The sequence below is a fragment of the Acinonyx jubatus genome, chromosome D1, assembly GCF_027475565.1.
Source record: "Acinonyx jubatus isolate Ajub_Pintada_27869175 chromosome D1, VMU_Ajub_asm_v1.0, whole genome shotgun sequence".
NCBI classification, from domain to species: Eukaryota; Metazoa; Chordata; class Mammalia; order Carnivora; family Felidae; genus Acinonyx; species Acinonyx jubatus.
The window spans coordinates 12,644,438-12,664,923 of NC_069390.1; the positions used below are offsets into that span (position 1 = coordinate 12,644,438).

At 43.3% G+C, this 20,486-nt stretch overlaps 2 protein-coding genes across 17 annotated transcripts in view; one reads left to right on the forward strand and one right to left on the reverse strand.

Annotated features, from left to right (window-relative positions):
* CTNND1 (catenin delta 1) overlaps nt 1-11,864 on the reverse strand; it is a 51,892-nt gene extending 40,028 nt beyond the window's left edge. For 8 of the 15 annotated variants that reach the window (XM_015077450.3, XM_027045012.2, XM_015077454.3 and 5 more), the window contains exon 1: nt 6,574-6,774. The gene's annotated coding sequence lies outside the window, so the exon portion shown is untranslated. Of the gene's footprint in view, nt 1-5,947; nt 6,017-6,573; nt 6,834-11,843 lie in introns of those variants that run through there. The other 7 variants (XM_053203147.1, XM_027045015.2, XM_027045013.2 and 4 more) reach the window with 5 other exon arrangements.
* On the forward strand, nt 11,725-20,463 carry BTBD18 (BTB domain containing 18). 2 transcript variants are annotated; one of them, XM_053203148.1, is made up of 4 exons: nt 11,725-13,234; nt 13,407-13,777; nt 14,609-14,769; nt 17,816-20,463. In XM_053203148.1, exons 3-4 carry the CDS (start codon nt 14,646-14,648, stop codon nt 19,879-19,881), a joined length of 2,190 nt encoding a protein of 729 aa, XP_053059123.1. In that variant the 5' UTR covers nt 11,725-13,234; nt 13,407-13,777; nt 14,609-14,645; the 3' UTR covers nt 19,882-20,463. The 2 variants fall into 2 exon arrangements, with proteins under 2 accessions (XP_053059123.1, XP_026900818.1); XM_027045017.2 differs by having other exon boundaries at nt 13,407-13,483.
* The last annotated feature ends 23 nt before the right edge of the window (nt 20,464-20,486 follow it).

Consider the following 20,486-nt stretch of genomic DNA (forward strand, 5'->3'; position numbering starts at 1 on the left):
GGAGGGGCAGAGAGAGAGGGAGACAGAATCTGAGGCAGGCTCCAGGCTGTGAGCTGTCAGCACAGAGCCCGACGTGGGGCTTGAATCTGTGCCCGTGAACTGCGAGACCATGACCTGAGCCAATGTCAGATGCTTAACTGACTGAGCCACCCAGGCGCCCCAAAACTAATCTGCATTATTATAAGAGATCTTCTTGAATCACAATTTACCCTAATCTAGATCTAACTGAAAGAAACCAGAAGCAGTATCCTAATACTTGTACCTTTAGCATGAGTGTAGTTTATTCTATGATAAGAATCAGAAACCTCTTCCATATTAAGTGTTAGTGAGGCAAAGCAATGACCAAGAAGACTACCAACCTCAGGAGAAAAGATAGGGAACACCAGAGGTCAGGAAAGCAAATAAAAAGGAGAAAGTGTAGAGCAATCAGTGGAGGGAAATGTGGGTTTAAAAAAATGCAAAGAGTTGGGTGGGGAGCTATGATGGGAAGCTATGAAGTGCCAACAGAAATTAGTTAAAATACTATGCAGAACATTAGTTTCATGGGTTAGTTACTATGAGGGGAAGGAAAACCTTCAGCCAGAAGAAACCTAGAAGTTTCCAGGCAAGCCTGCCTCTGACAAATATACATTTCCCACAGGCCACAGTTTGGCTTTTCCACTTACAAAAGCAGACCTCTTTCTTAAGCACACTTCTCACAGGATGCATTAATGAACTCACAATTTCTACACACCCCAGTTTTACAAATGTCCATAAACAGGGGTTGAAAATAGAGAATGAATTTTCCTGAACATAAAAGAGGGGAATTTATTTGAAGAAAAAAGATAGTAAAAGCCTGCCTTTATTTCTATGGAGTTTCCTATACAACCATTCATAGCTGAATATTGTCCTACAAAATCCTGGTTGGACAAAACTTCACGGTAAACAATCTGGTCCAAAGTCAAAAATAATAAACTAACCAAAGCTTTTCCAGTCCAGTCTCTGCAAAATTAAAGAAAGTTTACCCTTGAATGCTAGAATTCTATCTCTTGTAGGTAGAAAAGATGGGAGAAACCTTCTTTTCCCCTAATGTTTCCAAGTCTCTGAAGAAATTACTGTAAGATATTCAAGCTTTGCCACCTGTTTCTCTCCCCCCACTAATGCCTCACTTTACTTTATTAAAAGTTATCCATCCCTAAATTTTGGACAACCTTGCCCATATAACTCCCCAAACTTGTCTATTATTAGACACCATTTTTCCCGTTAAAAAAAGTTAGCTTGGGGTGCCTGGGTGGCTCAGTCAGTAGAGCATGCAAGATATCAGGGTTGTAAGTTCAAGCGCTACCTTGGGGGTAGAGATTACTTAAAATATCTTTTAAAAAAAGAGTTAGCTTACTCATCCAGGAAGCCCATTTATTCCATAATACAAACATCCATACCATAGAGTACCTTAAAGGGTATCTAGTCCATTCTAATAGCAAAAACTTACAAGGCATTACCATGAGCTGAGCACCATTCGATGAATTTTAGATATATTAAATCACTTAGGCATCACAACAATTCTATGAGATGGATTATGTTATTGTTTTCATTTTAGTGACAGAGCCAAAGGCATAGAGTGACCAAACAATCTACCCACTATTGCAAGAGTTGAAATGGCAGAGCAACAGTGAACTCGGGTAGTCCAGTTCAGGGATCCATGCTCTTAGCCACGATGCTACACTGCCTTGACTCTCCATATCTGTGGAACTCTCAGACTGGAAATTCCCTGTTCAGTCAGCATATCGATCAAAAAATACAGAAAAATAAAACATTCGTGGCAAAAGGTTAACTGTGGGTGTCTAGGTGACTAAAGGGTATACTGGAGTTCTTGTGCCATTCTTGCAACTTTCCTCTAAGTTCAAAATTTTTTCAAAATTAAAAGTTGAGGGGTGCCTGGGTGGCTCAGTCGATTAAACTTCCGGCTCTTGGTTTCAGCTTGGGTCATAATCTCACGGTTCGTGAGTTCGAGCCTGGCATCAGGCTCTGTGCTGACAGTGCAGATGCTGCTTAGGATTCTCTTTCTTCCTCTCTCTGCCCCTCCTCCAATTGTTCTGTCTCTCTCTCTCTCAAAAATAAATAAACTTAAAAAAAATTAAAAGTTCAAGGTTGCTCTTATCATGTAATGGGACATAGTTTGCCAAAGTGATGACCAAATTACCTGCTGGCCAACAAAGAAGGCTTTAAGAAAAAACTCTGGATCCTTATAATGTCCCCACTAAATGTCTGATCTAAATTGCCCACGCCACTCCAGTCAGACTGAAGGACTCACTGCAGAGGAAGTGGCCCTAAAAATGGAGAACACTGTCCCTGAACCATAACAGTAACTGTGGGCTCCATTCTCAGTGCTTAATATTTAATAACCAATGACACTCAATTCCAAATAGAATGGAGTGCGGACATTTACTCCCCAAAATATATTATATAATATAACCAAATACAAATCAATCCATACCCTTATTTCCCCCTCGTTAGTTCTAACCAGAATTATCAGTTCTCTCCTTACTATGTCCCTGCCAGGCCGTATCGATGCTCTCTATTGGAAACCTTGCAGTCAGCTGCATTTTAGGCAGAGCAATTCCTATTTTAGCTTTTCATGGCATTTTAATCCTTGTGCAATGGAAGAGAACATGAAATCACATACTGATAACCTAGGAATCATTCCTTTAGGCAGTTTCCTGTTACTATTGTTCTACATTACCCATGAAAATTAATTTGGGTTCTCTTAATATCATACTTCCCAATACACTTGAACAAAATCTGAAGTTTCATAGCAGAAGCACTGACAAAAAAATACAATGATATCCAAACATACTTCTTTGGAACACTGATGTTCAAAACTATCATCCCAAGCTTTTTAGGTTTTCATTAACTAGTATAAAAAACACTCAATTCTAACATGTCAGAAAGCAATACTTCCCTGCTGCTGCCCTAGTAAGTGCCAGGTAAGAAGTTCCTCTCCCCTAGATAGTGGCTATATTTAAGGTTTCAGTGGTTGAAGTTAATAGCCACCTAGATTATGAAATGTTATGATCCTTACTTTTTACACTACCCTTTACACTACTTTTTACACTACACTGTCTGGAACCTGACAGCTCATCCAGAAAAGAGGTGTTTTATTTTTTTGATTAAAATGTTAAATCTTTGATTATTTCCAGAAACTTCACTTAAAAATGGGAGGTAGGAAATGTGTAAAAGGTTGAAACTACTGACTACAGCAGAAGCTTCTAAATCACACTGTGATTTTGTTAATCGAAGTTGTTCTGCTCCCCACCTTGACTTCCTTTCAGTCTTCCCCACAAAATCCCTCAGTGATTCCCATCAAATGCCTTATTTAACCAAGGCTTCCTGACACTGCGATATATACTTGACACTAAGGCAGGTGCTAAGAGGACATAGAAGACAGTCTCACAGTCTAGAAGGAAAGACAAAAAGAAGTAGACAACTTTAACACAGTGTGATAAACATTATTTGAGCTACCATTACAAGCCTCTCCCTGCAAGTTGCCAATATCATTCCAAACCACATGCCTGCAAATTCTCTAGAAGAAGAAATCTCACTGATAATCAAAGTTGGAGGCATTTCCGGTAAGTTTAAGAAGTCAGGACAGCAATAATAGGCATGTGGGAAGATCCCAGTTTTAAAGACTGAGGTAATATCCATTCTAGCATATTCAGGTCCCTGTGGGGCTTATGGAAAATGGATTTTTTACATATATTATTCCAACATGCAGGGGGTTGGAGTTCTAAGTGGGGGACTGGCACTCTGCAAAATTAAACACTCCTGCCTCTAGCAAGGGCTCATTTTAGTTCTGGCTCTTGTTTCTATTCTCTCTAGAGAATGGTAGTATATTAGTGGCTAAGTCCATGGACTTTGTAGTTAGTCAGAGGAGGGTTTAATCCTGGCCTTGGCCACTTACAGGCAGTGAGATTTTTCAGCAAACCTCAGCTTCTCTGAGGCTCACAGTCCTTAAAAAACAACAACAAAAACAGTGGTGGGAAATTAAGTAAATAGTTTATGCAAAATGCTTAGCATGCAGTAAAAAAACAACAAGGGGGTGGGGAGAAAGGGCTGGAAGTAACAGGGGACCACTGGGTACTAAAATAGAAAGCAATAAATTATACAGAGCTAATCATTTTGTTATTCCAATTGAATAGTGATCTATGCTTAATTTATTTGCATCCGTCCTGTCTCACCCATCCCTAGAGAGCAACTACCTCATAAACCTAAGGCTGAATTGCAATTACTCCGGCTTTTAAAAAAAAAAATCTACAATAGTCCCAATTTTTATACTGAGAGAACATATCCTAGCCCCTGCGACTCTCCATAATTTGGAACCCTAAGAAAGGCAGTAGAACTCTAACCACCCAAAAGAGACACCCACCTGGCACATACAGACCATACCTTAGTCATATAACAAAGAAACCAACAGTATATAGGAGTCAAACAAAAAAAGAAAAATCTGCACCACTCATACTTACTCGTCATTTTTTATCCCAAAACCACAATGAGGAGCAAAACAAAAAATTAAAGATTTACTTATTTGCACCCCTTATATTTCCTGAAAGAACTAGTAGGGGTGAGGTAAGAGACAAATCTTCCATCTTATCAACCAAAAGGCTCTATAGTACACACCAGTCAAAACAAAGCCTCAGTCGTGGAAATAAATATTCCTGGACGCTAGTTACTAGGATGCTCACTGCAGCTACACAAAGCCCAGTATTTAAAGCTGGACCCAAATCACCACCACTCAGTCATCCAGAACCTATTTTCAAACTGCCTTTGTACTCCTTCTTCAGATTCCCTCATCCCTCCCCCTAAAGGTTGAGTGGGAAACCGACACTCTGGCAGCAACATGACCAACCCTCCAAAGATCCACCAAGAAACCTCCCCTAGGCTGGAGTCAAGGCAGAGAAAACGTTTAATATTTTCCAAATTTTCTTTCAAGCAAGAAGTATAGTCGAACAGACTGTACACATTATCTTTTTTCTTTGTTGCTGCACTTGCTATAATTATGAGATCCAGACATCAAAATTTGACTGTAGCCCTCGCATAGATTAGATTAAAAGAAGAAACAAAGTTGTTTCTTCGGAAGCCACAACCTCACCAGGATGAAATCATCCTTCAAGAAATACTCTCATTCTGGAAAAGAAATTCAAGGAAGTGTTGTAGTCTAAAAAGAATGGGAGGGGGGCACGAAATCAGGGGACTATTAAAGATACATACCAGTTTAAAGCTAAAGGGCAGCTTATCTATTAAGGCCTATCTTATTACAATCAGGGCAGTATCTATTCCAGCTCTAATTTTCAGACCGATGCGCATTTTCAAAGAGAGAAAGAAGAGAATACTCAGTTTTCAGCTCCTGATGAGTTGGCTATATAATTATCTAGAAACAGTATTTTTGGAAGAATGTATTTGCAAAAAGAAAAGACGAATCTTACGATTAAGTATATGAAAGCAGTCACGGGCCTTCGGCTCTTACGTATTTTTTATTTCATGGCAAATTAACCAAACCAAAAACTGACCTCCAAAAAACGACTTTCAGTTGGGTTAAAAAATAATTATTCCTGTTGTACTTTCTCAAATGCATTCTCAACACTAAAGTCTGCGTTAAATGTTTTCTCTTAACCTCACCTTATTTGATCCAAGGCCCTTTCAGAAGGCACAAATATTTCCAGGTGTGTTGCCACTTTATTCAGGTGAAGTTAAAAAGCATGATTAGAATTTCCTTATCCCTTTAAGCACATACACCAAACGTTATGGTACTTGCAAACTGAACATGTAACACCTCTACAAATCTTTGTCATCAAATGTAGTCTTAGGGAGAAAGAAATGGCAATTTGGTTAACATGGACCCATTTGTTTTCTTTTATAAAGCAAAGTAAGGAGGCTACGTCTCGCAGGAGAATGAGGCTCCCACCCACCGCACCTGGAAAAGTGAAAGAGGGATCCACCCAGGAACAGCAGGGCTGGAACTGAGCTGGGCCGTTCAAACTCTCTGGGGGAAAAAACACCACCATTTAAGCTGCAAAGCTCCCTACAGCTTTCCACTTCCACAAATCTAATGATAAAGGAGGGGAAAAGTTTTGAAACACATGAAGAACCATCTGTATAACTAGCTTCCAACCCGGACAAATTCCTTTCCCAACCCACACGCAACATGCCAAAAAACCGAACTTTTGGTTTGGGCTCTGAAAATAGAAGTTTGTTAGCTGAACACCAGAAGAAAACATAAAATTAAACAACATACAAAAATGTAAATTTACACGTAAATGTAAATTTGCTCTCACCCCTCTGGATCTAATCGTCTCCCTATGTTAGAGAGAGCTTACAAGTTTGTTTCTGGGTCTTGAACATTTTACTTTTTAATCTAATAAAATACCAAAATTCCCCCAAAGTAAGTAGAAAGACAAAATAACAATTGCTTAAAAGTCACCCGTCAGCACAGCAGCAGCTCTCGTTTTTAACTTCCCTCTGGTTACCGTAAGACAAAAATTCGACTTGGCTTATCCTCCTTCACCCGTCTGTACACACATTTTTTAAAAAGGCACACACCTCAAATGTGGACTTCTAAAAACCAGTCCTTTAAGAAAGAAACCCAAGGCTTCGTCAATGTGCTGAGAAAGACAAATCCAGCAGGGTACTTGATTTTTCGCCACTTCTTCCTCCTTTCAGGATCAGGATCTTTCCTGCTCTTCTTTCTCCCTCTCTCTCCCTCTCTCTCCTTTTTTTTTTCTCCCAGATCCAACACCTAAAATGGAAGTTGCACCCAGCCAAAGGCTAGGGAGCCTGGGTGGTGACAAACTGATCTGGCAGCCCTACCCCCTCGCTTTCCTAAGTGATGTCAGCCCCTGAGAACTTCCAATAGGAGCCAGGCATAAATCAGGGAGCTGATTTTATCCAATAGGAAACTTTATTATAGGAAATTAAAAAAATAAAAAAGGAGAGAGAGGGGAGGAGAGAAAGAGACAGGGGGAAGTTTTATATATATATTTATATTTAAAGTGGAGACTACACAATCTCTGAGGAATTACTGCAGAGCTCCAGGGGGGGCCGAAGGAACAAGGGCTCCTTAGGATGGCACGCCTAAGCTCCAGTTCTCTTTGATGGTGGGGTTCTTGCTTCCTCTCCCTTCCTTTCCGGGTAGGGAAATAAGAGAAGAGCTGATTTGATTTGCCTGCTGCTATTTGGTTTGTTGCTTTCAACCCCAAAGCATTTTCCCAAAAGAAGACAGGAAGGGAAGGAGAGAAAAATCCTAGAAACAGGACCGCTATGTATTGATTGGATGGTAGGGAATATCTGAGGTAAACTCTCAATTTCAGTGTTTTGGTTTAACTGCATTATAGCTAAGGAGAAAAAAAATAGATGTTGGACTTGTTAACAGTTTTTCGTGTCTATACTTTCAACTGGTAGGAGGCTGTATCCCACTGGGCTGTTAAAGAAAATCACTGTCTTCCCATTTGTCCCCGAATCAAAATAATGTGGGTTTGAGGGGGAGAATAAATGGAATTCAGTAAGAAATATATTTAGAGGAGATAACAGCATGTGTAAGAAAAAGTCTCACTTTAAGAAAATTCAGTTTCTTTGTACACTTCAAGCTTACGATGATCTAGTTCATACATTCTCTTTTTACATTTAACCCACATAAAGGATTATACAGGTATTCTTTTTCTGAGCTGCAAATGATCCTTAATATGCTCTTACACTGTTAGGCCATGAAGGACAGACATTGGACTTTTTTTTTTTTACATGTTTGACAAAGACTAGCATTTTATGGTCATTCAGTGGTTACTAAAGAAAAATGATAATGATGAATTGAAAATTTCCTTTTTTACTCTTACTGAAAAATCTGCCTGTAGACTGCTGCCAAATGAATCTTCATAAAGTTTTCATAATCTAGAGTAATAGTTAAGAGCATAGGTGCTGCAGTCAGACTGCCTGGCTTCAAACCTTCCTTCCCTGCAAGCATACATAAGTAAATGTATTCCTACGTGACCTTGAACAAATTATATAATCTCTCAGAGCCTCTGTTTCCTTAACTATAAAGAGGAGATAATAACTATATCTCTCACAGTACTGTTGTGAGAATCAAAACACATATAAAGTTCTTAAAACAACATACAGTATATAATATAAACTCACTAAGAATGAGTTATTATTACCAGTATCTACCCTCTCCCAAAACCTTCAGTGGCTCACCATTGCCCGATAATAGCAAACAATGACAGAGCACCTATCATGTGAAAGGCACTTTGCACTCATTATCTCTAACTTCTAAAACACCACCATGGAGATAGTATTACCACCATTTCACAAATGAGGAAATCAAGGTTCAGCAAGCTGAAGAAACTTGCCTGAGTTCGTCTGGCTAAGAAGTGGTCCCCTCATTGATCTGACTCCAAAGCCCATGCTCTTTCCATCACCCTACACCGTGGTCAGGATAAAAGCCAAGTTCCTCATCTGCTTTCAAGGTGCCACGTTTACTCACTCAATACATTAAAGTCACCCTTAGTAACCATAATCTGACCTTTCCTTATCTATTTAAACTGGAATTCTACTCCTCAGCATGAATGTGCCCTTCTAATCAGGCAATCTAGTCATTATCCACCCCCTCATATCTGGTCTAAAGTGGCCAAAAAAGGATTTCTCTCAGAATGGCTAGAAGACCAAACAGGCATCACAGCACTTGTTTGATGGGCTTTAAACAAACTAACTAGATTGGGAAATTAATACATTAAACAGAGACATGCACGAACTTTAACCCTCATTATCTAGGAACCTTCTCTTACTATCTTATCACATCTTCTACTTCTCTTTCCATCTAGTACTCCTGGTCCTCCATAGCAAGTTCAAAAGCCAAAGATGACTGCCAAAGGAAAACAACCAGCACAAGAAATGTTCGTTGATTAATTCCTAGATCAGAGCCACATTTTAGAATATTCTATGTTTTTCTAGAGATGGATTGGTCTTGTTTCCTTCACATCATCACTAAAAACTTGCAAGTATTTTGCCTTCCTTTAGTGTGTGTATTTTCCTGTCTCCTTCACCAGAAGATGAGCTCCATGAAGACATGAATGGCATCTTTCTAGCTCATGGTGTACCCCAGAGCTCAGCCTAATGTCTCGTATTTAGCAACAGATGAGTGAGTGAATGAAGTCTCTTGGCTTACTAGTTATGTAATCCTGGGCAAGTCATTTTATAGTAACGAATTTGTAGATAACATTTGAAATAAAGTTATATACAAACCAAAAAAGATAACTCAGGGGATGCCTGAGTCAGTAAAGCATGAGACAGGCTCAGTCAGTAAAGCATGGGACTCTTGATCTCAGGATCATGAGTTCAAGCCCACGTTGGGCAGAGAGCCCACTTAAAAAAAAAAAAAAAAAGATAATTTAGTGATGAAAAAGTTAAAATTTAAATTTATCTGAAATAGTTGTCTCCAAATAAAGCATCACAAGGATCAATACTCACAGAGGGATAAACTCTTTACAGTCAGGTGACCGAAAGCAAAAAGATGAGTTCCATTTGGATTATTCTTAGTCCCTACTGTGAGCCAGGTACCTTCTAGATGTCAAACATAATGAGTAGACCAGTTCCCTGCTCTCAGAAAGCTTACATGCTAGTGGAGGGAGAGAGAAGATTAATAAATGTCGGATGTAACACTACGCAGAGATTTAAAACAGACTGATAGGGGCACCTGGGTGACTCAGTTGGTTAAGTGTCTGACTTTAGCTCAGATCATGATCTTGCAGTCCAGGAGTTCAAGACCTGCATCGGGCTCTGTGATGACACCTCAGAGCCTGGAGCCTGCTTCAGATTCTGTGTCTCCCTCTGTCTCTGCCTCTCCCCTGCTCATGTTCTGTCTCTCTCTCTCAAAAACGAATAAACATTAAAATTAAAAAAAAAAAAAAAAAAAGACTGATAATAATGACTCGTGGCTTATTCTACCCTGGATGTCAGGGACAAACTCTTCAGAGAGTTTGACGTTTAAGTTGAAATCTTTAAGTTGAAATCTGAAGAAGCAGCTAATCATAAGAACATAGGAGCATTGGTAACTACTAATGCCAAAGTCCTCAAGTGTGAGGCTGAAACATGCTGAATCCAGCAGTGTGTCAAAATGAGGAGGGAGTGATAAGAATATGAAAGATTCTACAGGTTAGAGAAAGGAGTTTGATTTCATTCTTTGTTTAAAATGTTTATTTATTTATTTTGAGAAAGAGAGAAAGTGCTCACGCACACAAGTGGGGGAGGGGCAGAGAGGGAAGGAGGGAGAGAATCCCTAGCAGGCCCCACACTGTCAGTGCAGAGCCCAATGCGGGACTCCACCCCATGAGCCAGGAGATCAGGACCTGTGCCAAAATCAAGATTCAGAGGTCTAACTGACTGAGCCACCCAGGTGCCCCTTGATTTTATTCCTAGGTAGAGGAAAGCCTGTGAGGGTTTTCAACAGCAGAATGACATAATCTAACTCAGATTTTGAAAAGATCTGGCTGTTTATGTGTCAAATGGATTAGAGAGGGGGTACGGGTGAAAGCAAGGAAATTAGTTTGGAGGTCAAGTTGCAGTAATACAAAGCTGACTACAGTAGTAACAGTGAAAACGGGGAGAAGTTAATGGATTGAGGATATGTTTAGAGATACAAGGTTGTTTTTTATTGCAGAGCTTTCTCTTTCTTTTTTTTTTCTTTCTATTTGTTTTTACCGCATGGAATATTACATTCAGTGTGCTCGGTTTCACAGCTCTCAAAGTTTAACTCCCCCCACCCAAGCCACCAGCACTTACACACAAAGAAAAACAAGATACCATAAAACGTTGAAAGATTAGGGAAGAGCTAGGAAATAATACCGTGTTTAAAAAAGAAATATTAAAAACAAATAAGAAATATTAAAGTCATTATATAGGGCTGAGTTCTGTGCTGTGTTGATTCTACTTCTAAAATAGACTGAAACTATAAATGCCAAGGAGAAGAAATGAAAAAAAATTCAACTCCAAAAAAAAACAAAAAAAAACCCCTGGCTATCCATACAAAAGAAGACAAAATATTTTTACTCCTTTCTACCCTCTGGTGGCTACATATTACCATCAAAAGTTTGTCATTTTTGAAGCCCTGAGTAGGATGGCCATTTATCATTCCTTTTAGAAATTCTACTATCACTAGATTTAACTACAATAGTGTTGGATTAAAAAAGCAGAAACCAAGAAGGGAGTCCTCTCCAGCTCTTGAAAATTAATCTAATCCTAATAACAATAAATTCATGAGGAGGTATAATATTTATATTTTTCTTACAAGCCCACAGGATCACCTCTACTGGTACTCCAGCCACCTACTCAAGTCTTGATTCCACAGTAACAGAGATCATAAACAAGCATTGTTCTGCCTTCTCTTTTTTCTTCTTTTTGCTTGCTTGTGTGTCCTCCTTCTGCTAAGTTTTATGTCCTTTCACGAACTGCTTCCTCTTCAAAATATAACTGCAACCTAAAATGTCTTCTGTTCCTTGATCTTTTTTCCGTCTTGAGAGCAGAGGTCTCAAACTAGGAAAATATTACCTGACATGGAAATCCACCCCATCCCCCCATATTTGTCAACCTTCTCAAATCCTATACAAAAACCAAAAAAAAAAAAACAACAAAATCCTTAAAAAAAAATTTTTTTAACGTTTATTTATTTTTCAGAGACGAAGAAAGACAGAGTGAGCAGGGGAGGGGCAGAGGGAGAGAGGGAGATATAGAATCCCAAGCAGGCTCCAGGCTCCGAGCTGTCCGCATAGAGCCCCACGCAGGGCTCGAACTCACAGCCGTATTTGAGCGCACCGTACTTTACTTACCTCTCTACACTGATCCTTTGCAGGTTCCCCGTGTCTTAGGCATCTTCGTGTCCTGTCTCCAGGTGGCCTCCGTGAAGGCTGCTCCGTTTTAATTCGCCGCACTCTGTCACCAATGGCTTTGGATTCAGCTGTCTTCACCTAGAGCTGGACATCGCGGGGCGTGGAAGTGAAGCCAGGCCCCAGGTCCTAACACACACACGTGGGGAGGAACCGCTGTCCAGATTTATAACGTGGGCTGGCAATTCTCTCTAAATGTTTAATCTTGAAATCATTTGTTACATCACCCCTGAAAACAGCTGCTGCCAGTCAAGAGGTGCGCTAACTAAATCATCTCTGGAAGGCCACTGCAGGCCTCGCCACACCCGAAGTGCCGTAACCCCCTTGGTCCCACCAGTTTATAGTGGAGCGGGATCTGTGAAAACCGGATTCCAGACACTAGCCCAACAGCCTTGTTCCCGAACATCCCTGGCCTAAGGAGCTATCAAGGTTAGAAAGATCTGATCAAGGTGCGAGGAGAGCCATCCAGAGGCTTTTTCCTCCGAGACGCCTTCCTCAGCGGGGCCTGGGCCCCTTCAGCGTCTTCAAAGGGAAGACGGAGATGTCCTTCAACCGCCTTGGAGGCTGCCCTAGTGGGGAATCCTGACCCTGTCCTCCCTGTGATTTCGTCGAGTGCCGTGGGACAAGACGGCCTCCACAAGAAACCCTCCCGGGCGGGCCTTCCCACCTACCTCTTGCAGCCCGACCATCTTGGCTCAGCCCTCAAGTCCCTCGAGACGTAGCCTCCCGCCCAAAGCGCTCCTCCCCCTGTGATTGGCCGCCTGAGGAGCCTTCGGCCAATGGGGATGACGTATTCAGGCAGACGTCAGCCCGCGGGCTGGGGGAGGAGGAAGGACGTCGGGCCCCGCGACGCGCCGTGCGCGAGGGCCACAGCGCGAGGTGTGTGGCGCTGGCCGCGTGGCCTCAGGCCCTGGCTGTCACCACCTGCCGGTGCATGAGGGTGCCGGGCCCGCAGCGGTACGAGGGCACCAGGGTGTGGCTGCAAAGCTTGTGTGGCCGGAGGTGGTGGTGAGGGCGGGCCTCCGGGAGCCTCACGCTCCATTCCCAGAAACCTTTGCGCCTAGAGGTCTGTCTTCAAAGGAGTTGGGCCGGGGCGCCCAGAGCGTGAGGGGCGCCCAGCCTTGCAGGGCCTGCTGTGAAGCCCTGCTTTTCCCGCCAACCCCGATTCCTTGCTTCTGGACGCGGAGCGTAACCCTCAGGCCGTGGGCCCACCTGTGCCGCTCTGCTAACCCTCCCCCGCGCAAGGCTCGACTTTGGGAGGAAGCAAGGCAGGCTGGACAGAAGACCCGAGCACCAAGAGGACGCCAAGAGCAACTTCTGCAGAGCTATTCCAGGTCGGGTCTGGGGGCCAGGCGGGGGGCTTGGTGGATCGGGAAGCTTCCCCAGAGCCTATGTTTGGGACCTTGCAAGAGCTGCCATCCTCCGCCCCTTTCAGCTCTCTGGCTGAAATTGGCATGGAGCCTACCCTTTCTGAATTCACCTTTCCGTCCCCTTCTTTCCTGATAGTTTGACGGGAACCGTTCAGAGCCGTCGGTGCCACCTGACAGAAAACTGCATGCCAGGAAAGGAACGCCAGCTGTGCAGTGAGTGTGGGGGTTTCAGTGCAAAAAGCTGGAAATGGAGTGAGCCTGAAGTCAGAATAGCCAGCTTGTTTCGGGAAGGGAAGGATGCTTAATTATCCTTGCTCCGTTGTTAGCCAGGTGATTAACCAGACTGACAAACCGAACGGCCAAATCCTTTGCCAGTTTCCAGGCCGCGTGAGGCTCGCTTTGGTCAAGAACATCTGAAGCAAGGGTGGCAACGTCCTTCTTTCTTTCTGTGAGAGACCTTCCCACGGAGTCCAGCACCTGCTTTTCTTTACTGTGCACCCTCTGCTGGTTAGTGTGATAGAGTGAGCTCAAAGAAAAGAAGGTTGTGTACAACCTCCTAGAGAATTTTATGTTCTATATTGTTTCTTTAAAAGTGTTAAATTGGGGATTATACCCATGGAACTCAGAAGTGTGGTGCTCGGGAAGAATAGGAGTTGTCAGCATTATTGGTGTTGAGTCTCAGTGGTAACGTGAATGAAGAAGGTTTAAGCATAATGGTAATAGCTACCTTTATTTTTTTTTTTTTAAGTTTATCTGTTTATTTTGAAAGAGAGAGAGAACAGGGGCAGGGCAGAGAGAATCCCGAGCAGGCTCTGCACTGTCAGCACAGAGCCCGACACGAAGCTCAAACTCACAAACCATGAGATCATGACCTGAGCCAAAATCAAGAGTCAGATGCTTAACCAACTGAGCCACCCAGGTGCCCCAACCACAGCTACCGTTTTGGAAGTGATAGTTATTATGTGCCTCACAGTACTAAGCAATTTTACCTGCATTGACTCATTTAACCTGTAAAACAGCCCTACCAGGTAAGTACTGTTATCATTACCATTTCATAGATGAGAAAAGTGAGGCTCAGAAAAGTTAGGTCAGTTGCCTGAGATTATACAGCTAGGCTAATACATAACAGAACTAAGATTCAAATGTGCACATGCTTCTGAGCTCCTACATGTAACCACTATGAAATTCTTTGTTGAGATACCCTTGGCACAATTTCTGGGCTTATGGTAACTCGACTCACGGCTATTCTCTCTCACTTTCAAAATTTCCTTGTCATTTCAAAGACAAAAAGCAAATTAGGTGCAGCCATTCCTCTGAAATGTACTATCTCGTCCACAGGAATCTGATCTGTGAAAACGTAGGTTAAGAGACCAACATGTGCTCTCCTGCCAGTTCCAAAATCCTATATAGGAATCCCCGGTTTCTGCGGTTGGCTTTTGTGCAGCTTCATCACCAGCAACAGAGTGGTGTGTTCTGCGATGTCCTTCTGCAGGCAGAAGGTAAGAGACTGGTGGGGACCCGCTTGAAAAGCCACTCACTATAGGATACTCACGATGGAATAAGATAAAATGAGTTCAGGGCCAGGGAGTAGAGCACAAAACCAAGAAAAGGTATTATCATCACCTTTGAGTATTGTACATTATTTGGTAAAGAACTGTTTGTTTCGAGGACAGTTGGCTGTTTTCAAGAATGAATAGGAGACTGTGCTCTTTTTCTTTTAAATCGTGAAACTAATTGTAAAGTTTAGTAAGCCTAGAAATTTTGTAAAAGATGGATAATATTGTAAGAGGATGATTGTGAAGATGGAGTTAACATACAGCGCTCAGAACGGCGTTCTTCATGAATTGAGCACAATGTAAGTGTTAAATAATACTATTACTTATTTTCCCATTTTCTCGTCAAGCTGCTGCTTTACTTTTCTCATCTGAAAATTGATGGGTTTTGTTGTTTGTTGTTAGACCTAAAAATAGTTAATTTCCACTCCTTCCCTTTACACTTACAATGGTCGAGCAGCATGAAGTAGAGCCTGGAATCATGTAAAAGGCCCAACACTAGGAATCAGAGTTTTAGGTTTTTTTTTTTAAGTCTTAGTTTTGTTACTCAGTAACAAAGTGACAAATGGGCAAGTAAGTCCCACTCGTCTCTCGGGAGCTCAGTTTCTTCATTTATAAAAAAGGATTATGAGGGATGCCTGGGTGGCTCAGTCGGTTGGGCGTCCAACTTCTGCTCAGGTCATGATCTCAAAGGTCCGTGAGTTCGAGCCCTGTGTCGGGCTCTGTGCTGACAGCTCAGAGCCTGAAGCCTGCTTCAGATTCTGTGTCTCCCTCTCTCTCTGACCCTCCCCCGTTCATACTCTGTCTCTCTCTGTCTCAAAAATAAACGTTAAAAAAAAAAATTATGACAGCCAACATTGTGTAGCACTCTACAGTTTGCAGAGTACATCCAGTATAGTGTCTCATTTGATTCTTAAGACAGCCTTATGAGGTAAAATATTATGTGGTTCCAATCTTAAAGATGAGCGAATCAAGGCCTAGAGAGTTAAGCGACTTGCCTGTTGGTTCTCTTAGTAAGCACAGAATTGGGATTCATTCCTTAATTCATACTAAAAAACACAATTGCCTGTTGTATACTAGAACAGTGTACTAGCATGGGCATATAGTATATATGAAGATAAAGTCCCTCTTTGTACAAAAATCATGTAAAGGGGAGACCTTCGGATAACCAGTGCATCCAAGTAACTGTGCAGTATAGGAGTAAGTAAAGGATGATGGAGGAGCACATGAGAGGGGTACCTTCCCAGACTTGAGGTTCGGGGACAGTGGTTAGGGAGATTTTCTTGGAGAAAATAACCCCTCAGCTGAGATCTGGAGGACAAACAAGTAGAAGGAAGTGAGAAAAGATTTCCCCAGGCATGGAGAACAGCATGTACATAGATGTGACCAGGGATTTGCGAGTGGTTCACTATGGCTAGAGTGCAGACTGCAAGCGTATTGATCAGAGATATGGCTAGAGAATTAGCAATGTAAGGTCTGAAGTGTTATGCAAAGGAAGCAAGTCTTGTCCTCAGAACATTGGGAAATGTATTCATCGGTTTTCAGAAGAAGGTCATGATCATGTAAAAGGCCCAAGCTTTAGAAATAACACTTGGGCTGCATGAGAAGAATTATTGGATTGTTGTTGAGCCCAGATAGAGGGCTATTTTGGAATCCAAGAGAAGGAATGGTGGCCTAAACTAAGGCATTGAGAATAGAAATGTATGGTTTATAATCAGAAAGAATTTACAAAACTTGCTGCAGTTAAGGGCATAGGCTCTGTAGACAAATTCCCTGGATTCAAATCCTCTCCCTGTGACTTGCTAACCATGTAATTGTGGTGGGCATATTACTTAGCTATGCCACAGTTTACTCATCTGTTAAGAACAGCTGCTTCACAGGATTTCAGTGAAGATCGAATAAATGAATACTGGTAAAACCCTTACTTAGTACGTTATATGGCATGCAAGAAGGACTCAAGAAATAGTTGCTTTTTAAACAAAATTAATGTTTGGGGGCGCCCGGCTGGCTCAGTCAGTAGGGCATGTGACTCTTGATCTCAGGGTTGTAAATTCAAGCCCCATGTTGGGAGATTACTAAAATATATGTATTTATCTATAGATCTATGTATATCTCTCTATACAGAGATATATTTAAAATAAATAAAAATAAATTTAATATGTTTGATTAAATACAATGAGTAAAGGAGAACAAAGACTTCTAGTTTTCAGGCTTGGGAGTAAAGTGCATACTTATTTTGAAGTAAGAAACGGGAGGTTTTGGGGTTGAGGAATGGAGTTCACCTTCTAGAAAGGTTGATGCAGGTTATGGCATGTTCAGTGTCTTGGGAAAGGTATGTAGGCAGAGGTAGGACCTGGGAGTCAGCATCAAGCCTTTGGAAACTGAAGTCATGAGAGATACCAACTAAGATTGACAGGGAAGTGCCCATAAAGAAGGTGGCTCACGATAGACAACTGCCTGGTAGGCAGTGCTTAAGAGGTCGGGAGAGAAATGAACCCTGGTTATATGCATCCAAAGCTCATATTCTGTTAGACCACAAGCAGCTTCTGTAAATTTAAATTCTTGTGAGTCAAAAATTTGATGCCCTCCTTTGTGTGAAGCAGTGGGTATATCTTAGCGAACAAGATAGATATGGTCTCTGTCCTCAGAGTTTCACTTTAGTGAAGGAGATGGATGGTTCTAACACTGATACCTAAGTGCTCTGATAGCTAGAGTACCTCTCTGTGCCCGGGAGCAGCTAACCTAGACTGGAAGTGGGGTGGGGAAAGGCTTTCTGGAAGAAGTGATGTCTAAACTAGATTTTGAAGGATAAAAAGTGAGTTAGCTAGGTAATGTCAGAAGGTTCCAGACAAACAGAAGGAACAGACTTCTCCTATTTGAACTTCCACAGGAGGAAGTTGAAAGGAGCAGCACATTTGGGTAGTAAAGACTCTGCTTAGCCTGTGAACATGCCAGTTTGCAGGAAATAACAAGTGTTTGGATTTCCTTCCAGGTGAGGCAGTTCCAGCCCATTGCTGCATCCTGTCAGCCTGCAGCCCCTTCTTCACAGAGCGCCTGCAGCGGGAGAGGCCAGCTCAGGGTCGGAAGGTGGTCCTGGAGTTGGGGGGCTTGAAGATCAGGACACTCAGGAAGCTGGTGGACTTCTTGTATACCTCAGAGATGGAAGTATCTCGAGAAGAAGCCCAGGATGTGCTTTCTGCTGCCCGTCAGCTCCGTGTCTCTGAGCTAGAATCCCTTCAGCTAGAGGGTGGGAAGTTGGTGAAGGCCCCCCCGGGCCGAAGACTGAACCGGGAGTGCTTACAACCTCCAAGTCCTGCACCAATCTCTGCCAGGGTGGTGGCATCCACCCGCCGCCCTCGGACTCCACTGCCTGTGACCCAGACTCCTTGTCCTCTTGGACTAGTGAGACTGAAGTCCTTGGGAAAGGAGGAGGGGCCCCTGGAGAAAAGCAACCAACAGAACGCAGAGAACTCGTCTGGCAATCTTCTGCTCAAGAGGAAGGCCAGAGCTTGCCCAACTCCACAAGAAAAAAGCTCTTCACCATCAAGCCACAGTCAGGGACCTAAAGAGAACAAGAGCGACTCTGCCCTTGCTCCTACAGCAGTTTCCCCGCCTGGTATGTACCCCTCTGTGGATGAGCGACTATTGCCCAGAAAGATCAGACTCAGTCGCTCAAAACCATCTCCTGATGTCTGTACACCCAAGCCTTCCAGCACTGTGAGTGGACCCAGCTCAGTACCGACAGCCCCTGGCCGGCGTCTTTGGCGGCAGAAGAGTATAAATAAAGGACCAGAAGACAAGGAGAAGCCAGGGAGAGCTAGTCCTCTCCAAAGCATCCCAAGCCCATGTGGTCTTGGAAACACAGGTGGGAACAAGAAGCGGAGCCCTGAAGTCAGGGCACCAAACTCAGACTCTGCAGAGGAGGGGCAGGTTGGAAGGGTGAAACTTCGGAAGATTGTCAACGGGACATGCTGGGAGGTGGTACAAGAGCCTCCCCTCAAAAACTCTCAAGAGAGCCCTCAGATCCCAGAACCTGAATGCTCGGAAGAGCCTGCAGGGACGCATCCATCCTCCGTGAACCAGCAGGAAATGTTATCTGCCAGAGTAGATCTGTGTCAGGACTCCCCCGTGTGCTCCAGGCTACAAGATCTCCTGCTCTCTGCTAGCCACTCCCCAGACCGCCCAGTGGCAAAGTCTGAGTTTGGGTCCAGTCCAGAGCCGGTAGGGAAGGAGCCCGGGTTGGATATGGACTGCAGAGAACACTACGCATTTGACGCAGCCCTGCTGGGGCAGCCGTGCGAGGCTGAGGAGTACCGCATCACCAGTGCTGCTGCCACCAGTGAGCTGGAGGAGATCCTGGACTTCATGCTGTGTGGCTCAGACATTGAGCCCCACACAGGGTCTCTGGAGAGTCCTGGAGCCGAGGGCTGCAGGACCCCTAATTATCACCTGGCAGATACAGGAAAGAACTGGATCGAAGGGGAGGAATGGTGTCTGCCAGACATGGAACTCTGGCCCAGAGAGCTCACAGGATTGGAAAAGGAACCTGTTGGGGAGAACAAAGAGCCAACAGAGCCCTTTAGCCCCCTTGTCGTGCCCTCTGAGAACAAAGAGCCAGATGAGTCCCTCAGCCCCCTTGTCATGCCCTCTGAGGTGAGTGAAGAGGGGGTACTTTCAGTAGGAAGCCCTTGGACTCCAGATCTGGAAATTATCAGTTCCCAGCCACTGGATGGTCAGAGAGAGAAGCTTCTCCACATTGACTCTCTCGACGTTCCTCAAAGGTCCTATGAGGATCTCTCACCCCCCTGTTCAAACTGGATGGACGCTAGGCCAGAAGTGTCCCTAAGTATGGATGAGGTATTATACCCTGCTCCAGAGGCAGGCAAGGAGGAACTTGGCAACTCCGGATCGTTGGACCCACTTCCTGCCAGCTCGGAAGAGGAAGAGATTGATGTTGTGGACTGGACGTCAGAGGGGAGGCTGGTGCCCACGGGTATTCCTTCTGTGTGGCCCGACCCTTCCTCAGAGTCAGACACAGAGGTAGACATACTAACGTAGAACAGGTAGTGCAGGTTAGCGGCAGGGGGAGGGTGGGAAATGTTGACTAGCAAAAGGTGTATTGGTAGAGGCTAGCACGTGCCCTGTCCCCTTAGCAGGAGAGGCGGGTGTACTCCCAGCTCTTGGTCGGTCCCTTCCTCTCCTCCCCAGGCTTTGGGAGCCAAGCAGAAGTAGTACCATGGGTACAGAATTATGAACCTGAACCATCTTATTTCTTTGTAATCTATTTTCCAGTTAGTGATAAACAAGTCAAACTATAAACTGTGTGGTCCCCAAATCTACTAGGTCATAAATAACCAATGCCAGGTATCCTAAGTCATAAGACCTCTAGTCACTGCTAATTTAATAATAAATGAGAAAAAACACCCTCTGAAACAAAGCGTTTCAGAAGGTTCCAAACAGTGCTGGGGTGGGACAACTGGGTTAAGAGTGACAAGACATTTTCCAGTACCTACTGTGGGGCTTATTCAATCCATTATTGAAGTTCCAGTCAAACCTCTGCAGGGGCCAAAAAGATAGAACTCCCATCATCACTTTGAAGAAGTGAGTTAAAAAGAAATACATGCTTTAAAAAAAAATAAATTTACTTTTTCCCATAGTTTTTG

What these genes read in the sequence shown, in the direction of transcription:
- BTBD18 (XM_053203148.1), top strand. Translation starts at nt 14,646, where the DNA reads ATGTGCTCTCCTGCCAGTTCCAAAATCCTATATAGGAATCCCCGGTTT. An exon ending in TGTCCTTCTGCAGGCAGAAG is followed by an intron (nt 14,770 to 17,815) that starts GTAAGAGACTGG and finishes ATTTCCTTCCAG; the next exon opens with GTGAGGCAGTTCCAGCCCAT.